Below are 19,009 nucleotides of genomic sequence, written 5' to 3' on the forward strand. Positions count from 1 at the left end.
CTAAAAGGAACATCTTCAGGTAAATATCTGTATAACAATAAAGCCAGAAGGAATAACAACCCTGAGATGTACACTGGTATGGTAGATTATTTTAAGTTTTTAAAGTTTTTTTAAAAGTATTAAAAACTTTTACATGAGTATATGAAAATGTTAGCATTCACATGAGTAAAACATTAGAGCGGGAAACCTCGGAATCTTTTTATCCAGCATTCGTTGTCTGCCACAACAAAAGAACCGCTAAGAGGCGATATGTCATGGAATAAAACAGTCGCATTCCAATATACTGGATAGGTCATAAGCAAATCGTACCATAGTGATCCATTGGTAAGGAGAAAATAAATGAAAACTATTAAGACCTCATTCTGGGCCAGAATGAAGAACCCAAGAAGTGGTTGCCACAAAATGGAGGGATGTTCTACTTAGGCAGAACCGTCAAGTAAATAGCTATCGGCGGAAAAGCAGAACCTGAAAAGGGCACTTACCGCTTCTCCGATCTATAAGGAACCACTTACAGGGGACGCGGGTATTATACGAATGGTAAATGAGAACAACGAATAATATTTATATGAGAATGACAGCTGACATATTTTTAGTTAATAACGCCCGTAAGTTATGCTAAAGCTAGAGTGTAAAAGAGGGTCAGAGTCCATTGCATAAACCCTAAAACTTTATGATATTTTAAGTAGTTTAAAATTCCTCTCGAATGTTTTAGTCATGTGAGTACTAACATTCTGATACATCACGTAAATGTTTTTAACGTTCTTTTTTCAAAAAAAAAAATCTTAAAATAGTGTACCATACCAGTGTATATCTCAGGATTGTTATTCCTTCTGGCTTTATTGCCGACCGGGATGGCCGAGTGGTTCTAGGCGCTACAGTCTGCCACCGAGCGACCGCTACGCTCGCAGGTTCGAATCCTGCCTCGGGCATGGATGTGTGTGATGTCCTTATGTTAGTTAGGTTTAAGTAGTTCTAAGTTCTAGGGGACTGATGACCTCAGAAGTTAAGTCCCATAGTGCTCAGAGCCATTTGAACCATTTGGCTTTATTGTTATACAGACACTCACCTGAAAATGTGGCTTTTACTGCCAGGAAACCGGCAGTGATTCAATAGTGAAACACTAAATACAGCTGAAGCGGTTATTAATACCTCAATATGACTACTCATAGCTGCGGTTGCCCCACCTGCAAGGTTGTCGGTACTTTGCTAAATTTCAGTCTCTCCTTAATGATGACGTGAACACTTCTGGCGGTCAGTCCGACCTCTTCGGCAACAGCTGCTACTGGTGGCTCGACGGCCTTGAATAACGAAGGCATTCACCTGCTAGGCAATAGTTTTAGTAACGCGATGTCGCGTTCCAGCTCGCGTGTCATTGGCCAAGGACATCCGTCTTTCCTTGAATCGCTCGTGCCACGCCATGACCCTATAGCGGAAATGCATGTGCCATTCTTCGATGGATTTCCGTTCCTAACTCTTCTTCCGCCGTCAGGAAAAGCAGCTAACGTTTTTTCTCTTTTTCTTAATCTTCCATTTCGCTGTTTCCAACACAACTAATTGCTGGAGGACGGTCGATGCATCTGGGTGCTCGTTCTGTCTTCATGTGGATGGTGTCCGTGTCCGTCTAGAGGGGCTTTGGAAACAGCACCTCCTTCCGGAGACAATGACAGTATGAGACTTTCAGCGGTTTTCCTTTCACACCCTCTGGTTCGTTTCTTTTTGGATGTACTTTATGGAAGTGAACTTTTGTAATTATCATCAGTCACACCAGATGAAAACCGGGATTTTTCCCTAACCATCGTCGCGACTAATTGCTGCCCCATTTTCGGCCAGTTTCCCTTCAAGTTACAAGTAGTTTATTAGGTGCTTTCCTCAGACACAGATGAGAGAAGATTTAATTTGAAAATCTCCGCGTTTTCTTTTTCTTTCTTTTTTTCGTGTTGGACGCTTCCACGTCTGGGGCCTTGTTTTCAGTTGCTGCATTGTTGTGTTACAGTAACATAATGTGTTAATAATAATCGATCTCAGGTTTACACTCTTGAGCAGTTGAACTACAGACGCAAATCTATAATAGCATGTAGCAGTCTCTTTCGCCATGAGAGAGATGATGCGTCTTCATATGGCAAATTCCTTGCCACGATTCGCGCGGCTGCCCCCGTCGGAGGTTCGAGTCCTCCCTCGGCCACGGCTGTGTGTCTTGTCCTTAGCATAAGTTAGTTTAAGCTAAATTAAGTAATGTGTAAGACTAGGGACCGGTAACCTCAGCAGTTTCGTCCCACAGAACTTACCATAAAATATGGAAAGCATTAAGGAGCCCTCCTGATCAATGGGTGCACAACACCCATCTCCAGTCATGGAGACTGCCTAGAGCTGGCACGCGTCATGGGGTCCAAATGGTCTTCAGGGGACTGTCAGAAGGTGAGGACCTACGCTGGTACTCACACGATCCTGGAGTGATCTTCAAACAGTTCTGCTATAATTCGAGAGGACAGGTTGGTTAGTTTTGCTAAAGTAAAGATCTCGTGGGAGACGCTATAGGCCAAAACACCCATCCACCTCATCGGACAATAGTTTGTTGTATTGTTAGTCGCTGGGTGACAGTGGCAATTGTATCACGTGGTGCATTTCATTGATTGCATTTCGTTCTCTGTACTTCCTGAACGATATCTGATACGTTGTGTTATTGTTACATAGACAGGATGTTTTGCAGATTGGAACCTTCGTCTTTCTCATTCACATAATGTGCGATCAATCGCAAAATGCAATGCAGTACATCAAAGCGCTATATCGATGAGTAACAATAAATAGCGTAATCAAGTAGAAGCGACGGTAAACTGCTTGGGGTCTAATTCAAAACTTACAATATAAACTATTGTTGAGCACGTTGAAGTGCCACATTAAATAATAAAACGAAGCTCTTCTGTGGAAGAGTACCCCCTCCTTGTCTTTCGGAGCACTAGCATCATAAATGTGTGACAAACGCAATAAGTAGAGGTCAACACAGATAAGAGAATAAATTCCTCACCCGCAAGTGTTTTGTCCGCATTCACATACATGGACATCAATATTTGATTAATCACATTAATCCGCTCGGCAGCCCTAGCTCTGACAGTAGACGTACGCCTGGTCTAAATTTACAGCCGCTGAAATCGGAACTCATTCCTTACACTCCACTGGTTAAGAACGCACAGGCCTGACACGACCACATTTTAATATCAGTTAGCCTGTCATATTCTTGATGTCTACCATAAGCTATAGTTTCATTTCGGGATTACTGAACGAGATTTTGTCACTTTTTCTGCGAAACTACTGGTATCATATTGGTAAGTTGAATGATGTCGATAACAGTTGTCGTCACTTACTGAAAACGTTTTCATTATAATTGGTTTATCAAATTAATTCAACACAGTATTAGATTATGTTACGCTTCTTAATGTAACAAGCGTTACAATGTGTACCTGTAATTATTTTTAAGAGAAATGTTGAGAAATGCTTTTTTTTTTGTACAATGCGGATTTATACGTAAGTGAAGCTCCAACAGGAGTCAGAGCACGGAGTGAATATTCCAAACGAAGGATTGTTCTACGAATACCATTCATGCCAATTTGTGGCATTAGTGGTAGCTGTTAATGCAAAAAAAAAAAAAAAAAACAGAAATGACTCAGATGTGAAGCATCTGCTAGTACGACGAAAACAGAATGTACATGTAATTTTGCGAAAAACTGTAAAAAGGGCCTGTTGCTATCTTAAACCTTTGCGGATATCAACAAAGTATCTACCCTCTTGAGGTCACTGTTGTTCTACATCTACAAAGATACTCCGCAAGCCACCGTACGTTGCGTGGCTGAGGGTACCCTGTCCCACTATCAGCCATTTGCTTTCCTGTTCCACTCTCAATTGGAGTGAGGGAAAAACGAATGTCTATATGCCTCCACATGGGCCCTAATTTCTCGTATTTATGTATGTTGGGCAGTAGATTCGTTCGGAAGCCAGCTTTAGATGCCGGTTATCTAAATTTTCACTGCAGTGTTTCTCGAAAGGGAACGTCTTCTTGGTTCCTGGGATTCCCACCTGAATTCTCGAAGCATCTCCGTAACACGTGTTTTAGAACGTAACGGTAGCAAATCTAACAGCCCAACTCTGAATTACTTCGTTGTCTTCCTCCAATCCGTTCTGGTACGGATCTCAAACACTCGAGCCGTACTCAAGAACAGGAGGCACCAGCTTGCTACATGCGGTCTCCTTTACCGGTGAACCACTCTTTCCTAGAATTCTCCCAATAAACGGAAGTCGACCATTCGCCTTCCCTACCACATTTTCCACACGCTCGTTCCACGTCATATCGCTTTGCAACATTATAACCACACATTGAAACGACTTGGCTGTGTCAAGCAGGACACTAGTGATACTGTACCCGAACATTATAGGCTTCATCTTTCTACTCATCAGCAGTAACTTTCATTTTTCCACATTTGGGGCTAGCTGTCATTCATTACACCAAATGGAAATTTGGTCTAAGCCGTCTTGTATCTTCCTACAGTCACTCAACTTCGACACCTTGGCGTACACCACGGCAGCATCAGCAAACAACCGTAGATTGCTGTCCACCCTGTCCGCCACATAATTTTGCCATTTCTAGCGCGACATACCAGCACTCCATCTAGAATGGTTAATAATAGTCACTTAAAATAATAATATTTATTACTATCCATCGTTCTAAATAGATAAGTCATATCGTAATGTTAACATCATCGCTTAGTTTTAACCACACAGCAATAGCTGTGGACATTCGCAGATATACATGCGGACGTCCCCTTCGATGTGGTCTTTTATCTACAAAGTATTCATTACTCCGCATGTCCACCAATATATCCGCGAAAATCCACATGACCATATAGTTAGAAGATGCCGTAGATCATTTGGCTACTCACACATGCGGGGTCTGCAGCGCAGAGAGTGCCCCACAGCGATCGGTTCGCTTGCAGAGGACCGCAGTTCTGCCAGCACTGCAACAGACGAAGCGAACAAAGTTGAAATGCCGGCCATTTGCCACAAGGCAACGTAGCTTACTAGAGGTAGTGGGTTCGCGACGCCTGTAGCGACAGTCAACAATACACTGTGCTTTCTTTTCAGGGACGCTCACGTATCTCGCCTTTTTCACGCTGAGAAACACGAAATACTGAGGGTGACAATTATGTAAATTACACTTAGTTTAAAGCACAAAGCACAGAAGCGTGCAGACGAGAGATAGTGATACTTCCAGCCATTAAAACCAGCCACATTAAAGCATTTTACGTGTGAGTGGACGAAGCAGTCAAACAATTTATTTACAAAGGGAACCTCTGAAAGTGAGTGATTTCACTGCGGTGCTTTCTTGTTGCCGTACACACAGCAGTTTAAAGTGAGTTTAATATTTGTAAAGGCATTTTCTTTGTGGTTATAAGATACGCCAAGTTCTTCTTTGTGTAAAAGCTTATGCAAATGGAAGAATGCTATTGAACTGAAACAGTATTATAATTGTGAAAAGCGAAAGGCTCAGATTTTTCTAGACCTTAAGTAATTCTGAAAATCTGCCTTCTGGCGAGAAGACGCTAGATGCACAGTGAGTAGTCATTTTCGCCATTCTCAGTCAAATTTTTGTATGAAACAAGTTCCTGTCATTATTTTACGTATTTAAGTAATTGAAAACGAATCCGAATAATTATTAGTGCAAACATTTAAACAAATTAAAATGTTCGTTCTGACCTCTCATTCCACACAGAGGGATAAATTTCGCCTTGCTGTTGGAGTTCACATAAGGGTATACAAACTTGGACATAAAGACCTTCCTCTGCAACTGTAGCGGTATTCATTTCTTTGTTCTGACAGTACACATATACTGCTCTCTAAGTCAGCAAGATTAGTTAAGGAGTTTCTCCTTCGTCAGATTGGCCTGTCGCGTTTTAATTATGTCCACAAACGTAATTTAAAAACTGTCATCATGGACTAGTATCATTTGTTCTGGGATGAATGTAGAGAACGAAATAGGGTAATTTTCTAATTCAATTCAGAACAGCTACAATCTTGTTTTCCCCTCCGCATTACGTCATTTGGCATCCCAACCGTACTCAGTTCACTCGTCTACTCTCAAAATACCGCGCGGCGACTTGTTCGCAGAGTTAAATTGAATTCAAGAGAAGTTGTTTACTTTCCAGGCTTTACGCTGCAGCCGCCAAGCCGAAATTACACTTTTTTCCCAGCTCTGAAGAGGAAAATACTTTTTTTTCATTCGCACCTGAGTTGGTACGTAGTATTGTGAAGTTTTATTACAAGAAAAAAGAGTTCAGCGCTTGAGTAGAAGAGCATATGGGTACCAGAAATTGGCATAGGCAGTCGAAGGAAACATTATGAAAAGTATGTGACCAAATTGTATTTGCTTAACGTGCTGCTTTACCTCCACACGTAATCAAACATCGAATTTGTCTGAACTGTAAGGTTAAGACGAAATACTACTGTTAGCTCTAGTTCATTTGCCATTGTCTTTCTTAGATTTTAGTTCAGAGCTCTGTTTCTTGAATGTGGGATAAGCATAGTAATCATAATAACAATATTAATATTATTTTCAACGATTATATCTTGGTTTCAGTTGTTACAATTTTATTTTGGAATTGAAATTTCGGCATTAAGCCATTTTAAAGCATCTACAAAACATAATACAACATAATCAGAACAATTTACAGCGGTGTTAAGTGCAGGTACAACTCATTATGTAGGTTTTTTGACATTCATATACAGTACTTACAAGATTTTGAGATATATCTCCGCCTGTATATCAAAATCTTGTAAGCACAGTATATGAATATTAAAAAACTACAAAACTGGTTGTACCTGCAGTTAATCCTACTGTAAACTGTTCTGATTATGTTGTATTATGTTTTGTAGATGCTTGAAAGTGGCTTAATGCCGAAATTGCAATCGTAAAATAAAATTCTGAGAGCAAGATTATGTCTTTTAAGAAAATTACATAAGCTGTGGACCCATACGACAAGAAAATAATATTATTAATAATAACGGTATTAATAATAAGAATAATAATCTAGATTCAAAGATAAGACTAAGGCAAAGTGAAAACTCAGGACTGGCGCAGAAAGACGTTTGTGGAAGACTGGCAGGAGAAGTCTTGCAGCGTGGCCGAAAGTGTGTTAACGTACGCGAAACTAATGAACTAATTAATAAATGGACTGGAAAAGAAAGAGAAGCCTAGCTGAAGACGGTATATAGAGGATTCTCAGACCTTTAGCGTCAAAGTGGATGGTAGAAGCTCCAAAACTGAATATTTTAAGCAAACAGCCAACAATCATATATCAGTATTTCAAGTCTTGAATGAACAATGCTTTTGAGGCACGAAATGCAGAGTGCTTATGTTTCTCAAGTAACATTTTCATTAGTTTCCCGGTTCGGCATATTTTTTGAAGGGGAAATACGGGACAGCGATTTTTGTAATGTCCAGAAGGTGCTACAAAATATAGGAATCCGACCCATAACTGATATTCAGCTTTTCCTCTTTCACGTCGATTGCGATACGTCGGTCATCTTGAATCCTTCCCATGCGATTCCCACTTATTCACAGACAGGTAGAGTGCCACTTCGTTCTTCGTCATTCACACTTGTTTGACCACACTGGACATGTCAGGGAAGCCTCTCCGCTGTCGTACATTTCCACAGACGCAGCACGGGTTATCGTAGAATTATTCAAAGGTAGGAAACGAATTACCCTACAATACTATCATTTATCAAGGGACCGCTCAGATAGCCGCGCGCGTTAGCACGCTGTTTCTGGGTTTCGGGGAGAGACGTCGATGAATGATCGAATCCACCTAGCGGATTAACGACGACGGTTGGAGTAGCGGCCAGCCTGGACATAGTTTCTAGTCGGTTTCCCACATCTGACTACTTGAATACCGTACTGGTACCCACTTCTTGCCTCTGGAACGTGATCTCCGAACATTTACAAAACGTTCGCACATTCCCACATGGCAGAACACAATAGGAGTTGGATGAAGATATAGAAACGTCGCGAGAAACGCGTGCTTGAACATCAGTGCTGATGCTAGCCAAGATCGCAGTTTGCGCTGTAGTATTTGACCACGAACACCACTTGAACAATGTACACAAAACGGTGCAGGTCTCAGTCGTGGCCAGAACAGTGTCCTGTGTAGTTGTGTGTGCATTAGATCGGACGTGGGCATATTGTTTCTGCTAGTGTGATCGGTGCTTCCATGTCCAAAGTAACCAAAGTGTTTGGTGCTTCGAGAGACACCGTATCGAAGATTTATATCGCACGCAGAGAAAGTGGGAAAGCTTTATCCGCTACGTCACAATGCAGACAAAAGTATGTGTTGATTCATCGTCTCAAACGGTCACTGGAGAGGACTGTGACAAGAAGTAGGAGGATGACAGCTGCAAAAGTCACTGTAGGACTGAAAGTCGCAGCCTCAGAAGCTGTCAGCACCAAAAGAACACGAACGGAGTTCCTTAAGCAGGAAAGTACAGAGCGAACTGGAATTACAAACCCATTCACCACTGATACAAATATCAGTAAGAGGAAAACGTGGTGCTGAAGTAGTAAGATCTGGACTATGGAGTAATGGAGGAAGTCATTTTGTCGGATGATTTTTATTTAACGCTGATTCCAACTTCTGGCCAAGTTTAGGTGGTATGGAGATGGAAATGAGCGTTTGGCGTCATTGGCCGGGAGGCCCCTTGCGGGGCAGGTCCGGCCACATTGGTGCAGGTCTTATTACATTGGACGCCACATTGGGCGACCTGCGCGGATTGGGGATGAAATGATGATGAAGACAACACAACACCCAGTGCCTGAGCGGATAAAATGTCCGACCCAGCCGGGACGCGAGCCCGGGTCCGTAGGACGGCAATCCTTCACGCTGACCACTTAGCTATCGGGGCGGACAGTTTTGATGGTGAGCGTTCGGCAGTGATTTGGGTATCCATATCGTATTATTCCATGGGCCCAGTCGTTTCTCTGCAAAGTAGCAATACTATCAAGGGTTATGAGACCATTCTGGACCATCAGCCTCTACACATGCTACAATGTTTGTTCCCCAATAGTGATGTCGCATTTCGAGACGACAGGGCTCCTTGTTCACGCAGCTTGCATCGTTTTATGAACGCGGGGATGACTTGTCGCACATCCCCTATCTACCACTGTCACCAGAACTCAGTATTATTTTGCCTTTGTGGCCGTCTTTGGCGTGAAGGGTGCTATCGAACTCCATCATCGTTACTTGAACTTGCCACTATTTTGCATGAAGAATGGTATACCTTGAGGTTCTTTCAGCACTTGTATTTATCCATCCCGGGACGTTTAGAACGTTTTTTGAATGGCAAAGCGTTTACTAGGCCGTATTACGCATGGTAATGTGTAGTGATTGTGGTGTTTCCAAACTTTTGTCCAACGCCTGTATGTCCCGAAGGGGGAGCAGCCTCTAGGATCGATGGCGACAGGGAGTGCATTCCGTCACCCTCTATTACGAACATTTCCTGATTCAATAATTAACATGCTGACCCTGTGAAGACACGGTACGGAGGGCAGGAAAAAGAAGAAAAAGACTCCAATCTAACAAGGAATCGCGCCATTTATGCACTAGCCGCGTGCTACGGTACTGTGTCGTGGGGCTTTCAGTGTGTTTCGAGACTGCAGACATGTACTCGCTAACAAAAAAAAGTTAATTACTTAATCTAATTTCCTCGCGGCGATAGTGAAAATTTTATGATTACCAGTTGTACTAGTGTAGGATCCTGCCCCATCTACATTATTTTGACTCCAAACGTTTGTAATTGATGCAACAATGTATCGAATACTGATCAGCTTACGAAGAAATTGGAGTTCATGTTCTAGTAATGGGTAAACGGCACACAGGATAGATGAAAAGGGGGGCAGGCTAGCGCTGTCCACGTTAGGCCAGTGCTGCTGCCCCAAAGCCACAGCGACACTCATTTAGCGGAGGAAGGCGCGTCCTGGTGTGCCTTTTGACATGCAGCGGGCACGGAGTCTATTTTAAGCGATTACGAGGGAGGCCGAGGCGGAGCGAGCAGATTTCTGTCGCTGGCCGTCAATTACTGCGGCGCGCGACGCGGCCACACGGCTCACTTTACGTGATGAATGGAGACACCGGAGACACACCAGCCCATTTGGATAAGGATGGTGTAGAAAGGCAACCGTGATCTTTTAAAGGAACCCTCCTGTGTTCGAGAATAGTTACGTACAGAAACGAAACTGTTAAATCCGGTTTAATTCGTCACTTCTCCCCAACAACAGAAACACCCGCCACCTCTAAAAATGGTGGAATGAGAAATAACCTCCGACAAGCACTTTGCAATGGTCTGAAGAGTACAGATGTAGATGAGAGATGTAGATGGAGATTAAGAACGACGTGTTAAGTAGATGAAATGGTGAGGTGAGACGAAAAATACGAGTATTCACGGTGAAATTGTACTGTGAGAGCGGTCGATATGATTTGTAGGAGTGCAGAACTAACAATCGGCGCTCCTGATTTTGCAAAGTTCACATGTGGATAGTTTCTTTAATAGGTAACTCTACCTCTTTCTTGCAAAATGTATGGTATATTATGTATTAATATGCTATCTTCAATGCAAAATGTCAATCTAGATCGTCGGACGGGCATACTATCTGCAGTATTCCCAATGCGAGTCCAGTACTGCCCCTGTCGGTATGGAGGGCAGACTGTTTTAGGATATGTGCAGGAGCAACACAGGTTAGGTTAAGTCTAGTGGGATACTTTCTTCAAGGCGAATCTCTAATGGTTGGGTATACCGTAGACTTTGATATTTAAGACCATAATGTTTATGGGCAATTCATTGCTCACACAAGTTCTCATTTTTTATTCATGCCACATTTATGTCCTGATTTGGCTATGGCGTGTTAGCGAAAATTTTCTGCAGTGAACAGGAAACTTCTCCTTTATTTAAGTCAGTAGCGGGCTGGTTGGTACGTATAAAGGAGGAGGGTCGTAGATGTAAACGAATTAATTTTTTTCCTTCCTGGGTGCTGCTTCAAATGGCTCTAAGCACTATTGGACTTAACATCTGAGGTCATCAGTCCCCTAGACTTAGAACTACTTAAACCTAACTACCCTAAGGATATCACACACATCCATGCCCGAAGCAGGATTCGAACCAGCGACAGTAGCGCCGGACTGAAGCGCCTAGAACCGCTCGACCACAGGAGCCCGCTGTGCCGCTTCGCATATCACGTTAGAGGGAGTGATGCTGGCAGGGCAGTCCCCTTTTCAGCCAGTGTTGGTCTCCAACATCTTGTGATGATGCAGAATGATTCACTGAGTGTTAGGCCTACTTGTTTGGGATTGCTGAAGTTATACCACAAAGGACATACGTACTTCACAACTAATAACAACAAGTTCTTCTGCACTGTACACACCAGATATTTTGTGCATTATGTTGTTTCTTGCAACCAAGTCACGCTTCATGTTCAAGCAGTATTTCCTTTAAGTTAATACTCGGTCTATTGTCGCATCATGATATTTTGTGGTTACACATTGCTCTGGCGGTATAACATCCTCACATGTTCCATACTGCTACCTCTGTTACGTATGCCTCCCATCCATTGCAATAGTCTTCGGTGTAGTACACAATGCAGCAGGACTAGGAGCCACATGAGCTTCAATGATTGTTCACAGAGAGTGCCTGCAGCAGCTGGACTACTTTGCCACGCTCATGGCGGGAGGCAACTGTGACGTCATCTCGCCTAGAGGACCAACGTGCAACGAATATGTTATCTCCAACTACGGCAGCCAATTTTTCTAGTCGATGTAGCGATGCGCCTAGCAGTGTAACCCGCGGCCCAAGTCTACAGTTAAGAGCCTGTGGTTCACATGCAACAGTTGTTAGTCGTCATCGAGCTCAGTCTACAATGAGCAATCAGTTGTATTCAACATAGCCTTTCGGCAGAGTTTGCCTGGACTTAGCAGCTGCCGTACTGGAACACGTTGTTAATGTTGACAGCCAATACTGCAGGAAGGAGGCTGTAGACTTCTCTGGAAAATGCTTATTACTACAGGTGACTGTCAGCTATGGAATAAATTTTTCAGCCTGTTCAAAATGAGTGTATAACTAGAGTTACAATAAATAAGTGCTCTTGCACCTGCACTAACGTATTTTGTGTAGCGGTTACAGAACACTGGCACAGTCGTTTGCAACACGAATACTTCCGAGGTATGATCAATAACGTAGAGTATCTGACACCTGTAAATACTTCAGGTGAAAAATACAGGTTTACGTTTTTCAGGGGTTAGGTTGGAATTGGTTTCGCTATTGGTTGTAGCTTCTGATGGTTTCTTCTTGATGGTGTTAACTTTACTTGCTTGGACTGCAATGGAACATTCATAAGTGTATATAAAACTTTGATTGCCTTCCGGGAGTGGCTGGTTATTGGCACATGTATAGAAAAGCTATGCAGTAAGCTGCCCTGCAATAAGCCGTTCTTCTCGGTACTCCACTGGATTATTTGCCTTCGAAAATCGTCAAAGAATCTTCTGTGCCGGAGCAGATATTCGATCACTTCACTCTTGCTGCCACACTTCTTTTCAGTTCAGATAGTCTTCCTTTTCACATATGCGCTAGAGCGGTTTGAGATTTTCGTGAATATACGTGGAGTAGTTCAACACTGACTTCAAGTTCCACGGAGTAAAAATGGAACCTGTGCTGACTTGTGATGCCTGACTACCCTCCTCTACGTTATCTGCGGCTTTTTGTGCATTCGCCGGCCGGAGTGGCCGAGCGGTTAAAGGCGCTACAGTCTGGAACCGCACGACCACTACGGTCGCAGGTTCGAATCCTGCCTCGGGCATGGATGTGTGTGCTGTCCTTAGGTTAGTTAGGTTTAAGTAGTTCTAAGTTCTAGGGGACTTATGACCACAGCAGTTGAGTCCCATAGTGCTCAGAGCCATTTGAACCATTTTTGTGCCTTCAGGAATGCTCTATGTGGTATGAAAAAAAATCACGATTTTTGGCCCCTTTCATAATTTTACATTTTCTCTCTTAATGCTATTGTGCATGGGTATATATATATATATATATATATATATATATATATATATATATATATACTTTCCCCATTCCTCGCCACGGCGCTTCAACGATTAATAAAAGTGTTCGGCAAATAAGAGTCAAAAAGCACCAAAGCAATACTAGCTCGTGTAAATACTAAGCAACTAATAAGAGCCTCGGGTTTGATAATAGTTCGCTGAACTTAGACGTGCAAATGATCGGCACTGAACTCCCCTACCACAACGGCAAAACGGCATTTGGCAAAGACTGCCGGAGTCATAAGGTTGACCTAGTTGGGGTCGATGTATGGTTCATCCGAAGAATTGCTCTGAAAGTCTTTTCACAGATTACAGACTTTAGATTCGGAGGTCGTAATATGTATATCCTTATCATGTTGCTCACTAGCTGTGAAAGCTATTTACAGCCACAACCTACAACGCCATGAATGCTTAGCTGAATGAGCCCGTGGACTATATATACTCGTGACAGCGACCGACATTTGCTGTTTTACACTGTGACGCATTAGGAACGTGACCCGTTCTCGACAGCGGTCTGCTATTTCTTCAGCCACGGGTGTATCACATCATCGAGCGCTTTTCGGATGAAGATGACATATAAATAAAATACCCAGCCATCTGCGTACCGTTTACCGCATAAAAGAGAAGATAGTCTTTTGGCTGTTGATACGCAAACACGCACATCGTTGTGGCAGAGATACATTTACAGGTGAACCACGCACTAACCTCTACAGCAACATCATATGTACTTATGTTTCAATAGCAAATTCTGAATCCATCTAAAATAAGTAGCGGTCAATTAAACAAACATTATATATAGATCTATCTCCTTTAGACCCAACTGAAACGCATAGACCAACAAATTGCATAATTATACATGTTTATAAACTTCTAATAAAGGGAGTAATTTACCTTCGCTGTATTAACATACGATGTTTATGCTTGTGTTTGGTGTTTGGGCTTTGAGGAACAAACAAATTCTACACTTGTACCTTTGTTACAAATGGAAGTCAGCCAACGAACACCTTTTGCTGTTGTAGATGGGTCACAAACGGAGTTGCCAATAGGAGGAATCGAATTTCACCATTACAAACACAGTAAAGCACTGTAAATTTTGGTTTGAAATGGCTGCAAACTAGAATGTCTAGTAGATGTTAAGTTTTGCAAATATTTGCAATATTTCACGAGTGTTTAATACGGTGTACCTTAAGTTATGTTAAATTTTAACAAGAGGAATCGATTCCTCTTATTTTAAAATACTCCAACTCATATAAAACTCAAAATCGGAAACTTAATAGATGTTCGGTTTTGCAGAAACGCTCCACATAAGTAGGTGTCTGAATTTGTACTTAAGCATTAGATGCGTGGAGGCAGACATATACGAAGCAGTTCAAGAATTTTATTGAAGTACGTAGAGGAATACAAGCTCAGTGAAGTATGAAATGTGAAACATACATTATTGTTAAGACTTCTACCTTTCTTTCAAAATATCTACTTTCCTAACGTTGCTCTTGGTGAACTTTTGCCTGTAACTTACTTTTTCTGATATTATCTTGGTCTTTCCACGTAAAAATCTCCCGCACGCAGTATAATTTCATTTATGGAATAGAGGAAATTAATACATTACATTTGTTAGGAGTAGTTCCTCAATCATCATTTCTTGTAGCATTCACTTTATTTTCATGTTTAAACACGTCGTTTAAAACTAATCGATCCTAAGCAGCAGTACAGTCGGCTGGAAAGATTGGTACGAGATATTTGACAATAACTGCAAAGCGCCGTTCCAACATATCAGAGATGAAAAAGAACGTGAACGAGATTCTATACAAAGCGCCTTGATCGTTGGTGGTTTTTGGGGTTGTACGACGAACTCAGAGAGCGTGCTGACAGTATAATCAAGATAAAAGGAGAATTACTGAAGCTATGGAGAAAGCTGACTTCCTTTTTCTTCCTATATAGCAAATTTATACAAAGGTTAACAAACTCATAAAAGCATTCGAAAATAATAGATAGCGGAGGAATGAAGGGTCTCAAAAAAAAAAAAATCTTACATTTTCGATATTAGAAAACCGGGTATAACTAACATTGCGTTGAAGCCAAAGAACTTGAAACGGATTGAAAGAGAAAGCCGAGTGGGCTACATTACTGAGTAAGTTGCTACTATGAAAAGTGGCTACTATGGAAACGATCCATCCTGCAAAACGAAACTCATCATCTCAGTTAACGATCCAAGTGCAAGAGTTCAGCAATAATAGTACTGAAGGCGACAACGGTAGCTGCAGCAGCACTTATGGTGCTATTGCTGAAAACTGTCCTACTATGAAAACTAAAGCATCAGCCTACAAAATATACAGCCAGTTTGGTGTCAGAAGTGTCCCAATCAACAAGAAAAGCATCAAAAGATTTTCAAAACTTTGTTAAAGACGGAATAAACGTACGTACAATACCGCAATCGTGGATTTGGCGTCGGGTGATCCAGAACCGGCTCAAAGAACTTATTGGTCAAGAAGAGGTCTGCTTGCTTTTTGATGGGAAGAGAACTAATAGAGAATATCAGATGGTGTGTATGAGGAATACCGCAAGAACTCTTCGGAATTTTAGCTTGTGGAAACTAGTCAGCTGAGAATACGTTTACCAGACTGCAGTCCTCTTGGATGCGTGGAGGAGTGTCAAAATGATTATTTCGGACACAACAACAGTCAATATGGGGCACAAAAGTGGTGTAGACTCCAGACACAGTTCAGACAAGAATTTCTACAAGAGCCCCAGTTTATAGGGTTCCACCTGCTTCTACGGTACTTGATGGATTACTTGTTCCCGCAAAAACACGGTATCAAGTACCAGTTCACTGGCAATGTTTTGGTAGTATATCGAGACTTACAAAAAAGCTGTTTTGGTTCAGAAAAGACTTCGACACACGAAAACGCAGGATGGAGAGATGATTTCAGATGCCTTTTTCAACTCTTTGAAGGGTATAATTTCTATCAGGAGGAGAAAAAGTTGCCTCTAAGCAAATGGCAGCAGCCACTTTCCCTTCGCAGAGCCAGGTGGAATTCACGGCCAATCTCTGCAGTGATTGCTCATTTTCTACTTCCGAGACGGAGATATCAGCTCAAAGCTACTTGTCATTTCAACCCAACTGCATGGACAAAGGCCTGGTTTTCAAATAAGCGTTATTTAGAGGACACATACAATGAGCTGCATGCTTCTGTATCCAAACTGAAGTGCCCCAAGGCTTTAAAAGCTTTTCCCACTCTCTGGCAAAATGAGCGACCCGTGCTTGAAGCGCCTCTCTCAGATATGTTGACCAAGCGAGCTGCAAAGCTGATGGAAGAACTTCTCATCATTTGTAACACTGGCAAATATCTTAACAGCAAGGACATAAACGCTTATTCACAAATTAAAGGTCTTCTTGTAATTTATTGTATGTCATATTTCATTTGCAAATGAAAGCCGTGGAAATATGTTTTAGATACTCCCTTTTGACACAACGTACGTTAGGTGACGAAGTTCTTTCGCAATTTAAAAATAGGGATGACGTTTTGTAAGATGTGAGACAAAAGGTCATAGTTTGCAACCTCAGGCCGCGAAATCTGGAAAAAGTCGTAACCATAATATACATGCAATCTGTCACTAAACTGCTTCATATGACCTGGTATATAGCTTGTTAAACTGGCGATTGCGAAAGAATGGGAACTGGTCTTGATTATTTTGCCATTACATCACAAACCTCTAAAATAACAGTGAGACATCAGCCTAGTAACTATAAGTACCATGAAAGTAAGCAATGAGAACAGTCAGGTCACTCGTGTACTTTTAGCTTTAATCAGCATGAAGCTTGTGTTTATTCACTCAGCCCCGAGCTTGCTGTCAGAATCTAACGAATTTGTAGTCATTCTGACGAATTCAATTGAACCTTCGAGTGCTTCGGAAATTTTCTACTAGTCATATTTCTTTTTCTTAGGTACTTGTGAAGATATGTATTGCCTGAAACGCGTCAAAGTCATTGGTTTATCAACTGGAGGGGTTCTTACTTAGTAAACAACATAGGAATTGTGGAGATCTACATCTACATCATGCTCTGCAAGCCACCTAATGGTGGGTGGCGGTGGGGTAGTTTCGGTACCACTATCCGATCCCTCCAACCCTGTTTCACTCGCGAATAGTCCAGGGAAAGAATAATGGTCGGTAAGCATCTGTATTGCCTGTAATTTCTCGAATTTTCTTCTCGTGGTCAATACGCGAGATGTATGTGGGGTGAAGTAATATGTTATCCGACTCCTGAGAAGTGCTGTCCTGAAATTTTAATAGTAAATCTCTCCGTGATGCACAACGTGATGCACTCTTGTAACGTCTGCCAGTGGAGTTGGTTTAGCATCTCCGTAACGCGCTCTCGCCAGCTAAACGATCGCGTAACGAAACGCGCTGCTCGTCTGTCAGTCCTATCTGATAGGAATCAAAGATAGATGAACAATACTCAAGAATCGGGCGAACATGAGCCTTCTAAGATCTCCTTCGTGGAGGAGTTACATTTCCTTAAGATTCTTCAAATGAATCTCAGTCTGGTATCTCCTTTTCCCACTATTTGTTTTATGTGCTCATTCCACTTAAGGTCGCACTGGATAATTATGCCTGGATATTTTACGGCAGACGCTGTCTCCAGCTGTTTTTCATCAATAATGTAGCTTCACGGTAATAGATTTCTTTTCCTATGTATGCGCGGTATGTTACATTTATTTACGTTCAGGGGCAACTGCCAGAGCGTTGCTACTTTGATATAGACAACTGCATCATCTGCGAATAGCCTTAAAGAACATCCAACGCTTTCTACTAGATCTTTTATACAGGGTGTTCCAAAAAGGTACGGCCAAACTTTCAGGAAACATTCCTCACACATAAATAAAGAAAATATGTTATGTGGGCATGTGTCCTTAAACGCTTAATTTCCATGTAAGAGCTCATTTTAGTTTCGTCGTCCACCTACGCTCAATGGAGCACGTTATCATGATTTCATACGGGATACTCTACCTGTGCTGCTAGAACATGTGCCTTTACAAGTACGAGACAACATGTGGTTCATGCACGATGGAGCTCCTGCACATTTCAGTCGAAGTGTTCGTACGCTTCTCAACAACAGATTCGGTGACCGATGGATTGGTAGAGGCGGACAAATTCCATGGCCTCCACGCTCTCCTGACCTCAACCCTCTCGACTTTCATTTATGGGGACATTTAAAAGCTCTTGTCTACGCAACCCCGGTACCAAATGTAGAGACTCTTCATGCTCGTATTGTGGACGGCTGTGATACAATACGCCATTCTTCAGGGCTGCATCAGCGCATCAGGGATTCCATGCGACGGAGGGTGGATGCATGTATCCTGGCTAACGGATGACTATTCCTATAACAAAGTGTTTGAAGTCACGCTGGTACGTTCTGTTGCTGTGTGTTTCCATTCCATGGTTAATGTGATTTGAAGAGAAGTAATAAAATGAGCTCTAACAAGGAAAGTAAGCGTTTCCGGACACATGTCCACATAACATATTTTCTTTCTTTGTGTGTGAGGAATGTTTCGTGAAAGTTTGGCCGTACCTTTCTGTAACACCCTGTATATATTGTAAACGGCAACGGACATATAACACTTCCCTGTGGTACTCCGGGTATTACCTTTATATCTGTCGATTTTGTTCCGTTAAGAGCGATGTGTTGAGTTCTGTGTGCAAGAAAGTGTTGAATAGAATCGCAGGTCTGATCCGATACTCCGTAAACTCGTATATATATTTTTTTCATTAAACGGAGATGCGGGATGGTGTCAAGTGCCTTACTGAAATCAAGAAACACGACATCAAACTGAGCGCCGTTGTCCACTGCGCTGTGGATCTCATGGAGGAACAGAGCGAGCTGAGTTTCG

General features: G+C 42.1%; 1 protein-coding gene across 2 annotated transcripts in view; it reads right to left on the reverse strand.

Moving 5' to 3' along the window:
• LOC126412604 (uncharacterized) overlaps positions 1 to 19,009 on the reverse strand; it is a 154,997-nt gene that overhangs the window by 62,193 nt on the left and 73,795 nt on the right. For both annotated transcript variants that reach the window (XM_050082271.1, XM_050082270.1), the window contains exon 2: positions 4,929 to 5,003. In XM_050082271.1, the coding sequence (XP_049938228.1) occupies positions 4,929 to 5,003 (75 nt within the window). The remainder of the gene's footprint in view (positions 1 to 4,928; positions 5,004 to 19,009) is intronic.

This window comes from Schistocerca serialis, chromosome 7, assembly GCF_023864345.2.
Source record: "Schistocerca serialis cubense isolate TAMUIC-IGC-003099 chromosome 7, iqSchSeri2.2, whole genome shotgun sequence".
NCBI lineage: Eukaryota > Metazoa > Arthropoda > Insecta > Orthoptera > Acrididae > Schistocerca > Schistocerca serialis.